The 4038-nt window shown below is 54.4% G+C and overlaps 1 protein-coding gene across 1 annotated transcript; it reads left to right on the top strand.

Annotated features, from left to right (window-relative positions):
- Positions 1-2958, top strand: Gpr75 (G protein-coupled receptor 75). The gene is made up of 2 exons (XM_005391028.2): positions 1-58; positions 784-2958. Exon 2 carries the CDS (start codon positions 877-879, stop codon positions 2479-2481), a length of 1605 nt encoding a protein of 534 aa, XP_005391085.1. The 5' UTR covers positions 1-58; positions 784-876; the 3' UTR covers positions 2482-2958.
- The last annotated feature ends 1080 nt before the right edge of the window (positions 2959-4038 follow it).

The following is a 4038-nucleotide window of genomic DNA, read 5'->3' as shown; positions in this document are numbered from 1 at the left end:
CCGCGCCCTGCCACCCTGCCTTGGGGCAGACAAGGAGGAGCCGAAACCTGTAGAGAGGGTGAGCCACAGTAACCCTTTCCTGCTCCAATCCTGAGTATCTGGTGTCTTGTCTCAGCAACAGGAGAAGGCCCTGCGGCACCAGGCCAGGAAGTGGGGTTGTTGCCCCAAGGCCTCGGGGAAGGGCCTCGCCCTGCCTCAGCAGTTCCCGCCTGCCTCCCTGAGCCGCCCGGGTGCCCCTGCCGCAGAGACCCCCTCCCTCCTCCCGGGCGCCCCGCCTGCCCCTGCCCTCCCTGTCCCCGTGCTGGTGCTCTCCGGCGCCTCCCCAGCTGGGTCTGGCTCGCCTCTGCCTGCTTTGGAAGCACCCAACGGCCGCGTTAGGCTGCAAATACACAGATACGTCTCCTCCAGCTAGACGGTGACCTCTGATTTCCAGTGCCTACCACAGAAATGTCTCTAAAAGAAACATCTGCACACTCTCAATGGGCATCTCCGGGGGTAAAGCGCGGGACTCTGCCCTCCCGCGGATATTTAAACTTTTCCACATGGCTTTCGGGTGATAACATAAACGTGTTTGAAGCTGCTATGTCGTAGGACTCAGTATTAGTTGGATGAGCAGGTTGTGAAGTGTGTGTACTTGTGTGTGTGTTAAACTGTGTGAGGAGGAGATGGTTTCCGTATACCTGGACGTAGCTGAAACCTTCTCACTTTTCGTAAGAAAATAACGTGGCTGTGCAGATTCCTTGTCGTGGACCCTGACGCCTCTCCTTGCGGGTGTGTCTGCAGGCTCGCCTGGTCCGCGGCGCGCCTGGGAGCTGAGGCGCTGGCCCTGCGCCCGCTGTCCTGGAGAGGAGCAGGCCGAGCCCGGTCTCCCTGAAGATGAACTCCACCGCCGCCCTGCAGGACGCGCCCAACGCCAGCTCCGCACAGGCGCCGCGCCCGCAGGGGGACAACGGCACGGCTGTCCACGGGCAGCTCCAGGACCTCATCCACGTGGCCACCTTGGGGACCTGTGCCTTCCTGCTCGCCCTCGTCTTCTGCCTGGGCTCCTACGGCAACTTCATTGTCTTCCTGTCGTTCTTCGACCCAGCCTTCAGGAAATTCAGAACCAACTTTGACTTCCTGATTCTGAACCTGTCCTTCTGCGACCTCTTCATTTGTGGGGTGACGGCCCCCATGTTCACCTTCGTGCTGCTGGCCAGCCGGGCCGGCGGCATCCCCGACGCTTTCTGCTTCACCTTCCACCTCACCAGCTCAGGCTTCACCATCATGTCGCTCAAGACGGTGGCCGTGATCGCCCTGCACCGGCTGCGGATGGTGCTCGGGCGGCAGCCCGACCGCACGGCCTCCTTGCCCTGCACCGTGCTCCTCACCCTGCTGCTCTGGGCCACCAGCTTCACGCTGGCCACCTTGGGCACCCTGAAAACAGGCAAGTCCCACCTCTGCCTGCCCATGTCCAGTCTGGTGGCCCGGGAAGGCAGAGCCATCCTGTCTCTCTACATGGTGGACTTCAGCTTCTGCGTCACGGTGGTGTCGGTGTCTTACATCATGATTGCTCAGACCCTGCGGAAGAACGCGCAGGCTAGGAAGTGTCCCCCCGTCCTCACCGCGGACGCGGGCCGGCCACAGCCTTTCGCGGGGGCCCCTGTGAAGGCGGGGGGAGCCCCGCTCCAGCGTACCGTGCCGGCTCTGTACAGGAACCAGACCTACAACAAACTGCCGCGCGTTCCGACCCACGGCCGCGCCAAGAGCCCCGGCCAGCCGCCAGCCCCCGCGGCCAGCCGGCTGCAGCTGGCCTCGGCCATCAACCTGTCCACGGCCAAGGATTCCAAAGCCGTGCTCACCTGTGTGGTCATTGTGCTGTCGGTGCTGGTGTGCTGCCTTCCGCTGGGGATTGCCTTGCTGCAGGTGGTTCTGTCCAGCAGGGGCAGTTTCATCTTCTACCAGTTCGAACTGCTTGGATTTACCCTTATATTTCTGAAGTCGGGCTTAAACCCTTTCATATATTCTCGGAACAGCGCAGGGCTGAGGAGGCGAGTGCTGTGGTGCCTGCAGCACACCGGCGTGGCTCTTTGCTGCCGCAAGCAGAAGACGCGACTGCGAGCCGTGGGCAAAGGGAACCTCGAAGTCAACAGAAACAAATCTTCCCACCACGAAACAAACTCTGCCTACATGTTATCTCCGAAGGCGCAGAGGAGACTTGCGGACCAGGCCTGTGGCCCGAGTCACTCCAAGGACAGTGTGGTGAGCCCCAAGGTCTCAGCGGGACACCAGCCCTGCGGTCAGAGCTGCTCCACGCCCATCAACACGCGGATGGAGCCGTACTACAGCGTCTACCACAGCAGCCCCTCGCGGGAGGGGAGCAGCCCCGCGGGCCTGCCGCCGGTCAGCTCCTACATCGCCGTGCACTACCACGCCACCACCGACCTAACGCAGGGGCGCGGCAGCACGGCCGCCAAGCCCATTCCCGCGCCCTCTGTCTAAAGCACGGGAGCCGGGGAGCCATGCACAAGTGGTTTTTCTTCCTAATGCTGATTGAATATTAAATATTTTTTGAGACCAGTGGCAGATCAAAGCTTGAAGATTTGGGAGATTAAGATTTTCTTTTGTCTAAAGTATTGGTGTCTTGATTTGCTTTATAGTTTCCTGACATTTGAAGATTTGGTGTAAAAGTTTATTTAAATTTTCACCCGACCTATACCCAGTCTTTTGTACTGAACCTTTAAATAGCTGCTAGGAATGAAGACCCTGTGTCAAGGTAGAAAATCCATCGATTGCAGTCCACCGAGTCAGCCTTATGGGTCTGCAAAGTGCATCTCCGCTGGATTTTCGGTTTGGGGAGGTGTGTGTGCGTGTGTGTGTGTGTGTGTGTGTGTGTGTGGTTCATTTTGTCTTGTTTGGTGCTTGAGATTGAACCTTGAGCCTCATGCATGCTGAGCATGCCACCACTGAGCTACACCCTCAGCTCTGGCTAGATTTTTTAAAAAAGAATTTTAAGGTATGATTTTTGCTAGGGTGTTATTTTTATAAAATATAAAATTTGATTATTTGAACTACTGAAATAAAGAATAATTCACTTTTTGGGTAGCAGATTGATTTGAACAAATAACATTGTTCATCAGAAATAGATTTCCTATATTTCTGTTCTTACCCCAAATGGTCAAACAGGCACTAGGTATTTTCCTTTCGAAAGATAGGCAACTAAGGCACGGTGTTACCGTGTGTCCACGTTTCCTTTCCTTTTTCCTTTCCCTTTGCAGTACTGGGGATCGAACACAGGGCCTCATGCATGCTGGGTAAGTGTTCTACAACCGAGTTCGAGCCCCAGTCCGGCCCTTTCTTATTACAGACATTTTAATTTTGTGTCAGTTGAGTAGCTGTGTAATTATTTTACTAAAAGAAAGATGTTTTTGCTTGTTACAAGTTTGGAATGGCCTGTGGAGACTCCTGGCACGGAGGGCGGCCTCTGCAGCAGGGGGCGCTATTCTGCGAGCAGGAGCGACGCTGCCGTCTTAGGAGAGGGTGTGTGTGCTGCAGGTGCGGGAGTGGCTGTCATGCACTGAGAAATCTTTATTCTCGCCTTAAAAAGGCATAGCGATGAGATTGGGAGGGTTTTATGTTTTCCTTCTGCATGAGAAAAGTTTAGTAACCACTTGACTAACTCTTCAGAAATGACTCACTTTTGTGTTTATTTATGTATTACTATGGTGGAAAAATTCTCAAGGTGATCTGTATTCAGATTGTTTTATTTCTCCCACTAGTCTTAAACTGGAAATGGGCAAAAAGACTCAGCATCTCCACACCTGAAACTAATTCTGTTATATTCTCTGTGATGCCTACGGTAACAACTGTGAACTCATTTCTAATTTATAAGTATTTTCATTACAGAGGATTTGAACTCACTAGAATTTTGGAACTGTAACTGCTAGACTCAAGCACCAAGCTACAAAACCTGTCTTTATGAACCGCGGTATCTGAGAATTGTTCCTGCACCTCAGGAGGTATCTATCTGTCCCTTGGAGCGCCAGGGCTCGGTGGGCA

The sequence above is a fragment of the Chinchilla lanigera genome, unplaced genomic scaffold (assembly GCF_000276665.1).
Source record: "Chinchilla lanigera isolate Chin_1 unplaced genomic scaffold, ChiLan1.0 scaffold00040, whole genome shotgun sequence".
NCBI classification, from domain to species: Eukaryota; Metazoa; Chordata; class Mammalia; order Rodentia; family Chinchillidae; genus Chinchilla; species Chinchilla lanigera.
The sequence above is the reverse complement of the archived record's forward strand: the minus strand, read 5'-3'. Positions and strand labels throughout refer to the sequence as shown.

Bases quoted from the DNA above. Each gene is read 5' to 3' on its own strand.
- Gpr75 (XM_005391028.2), top strand. From the start codon at position 877: ATGAACTCCACCGCCGCCCTGCAGGACGCGCCCAACGCCAGCTCCGCA.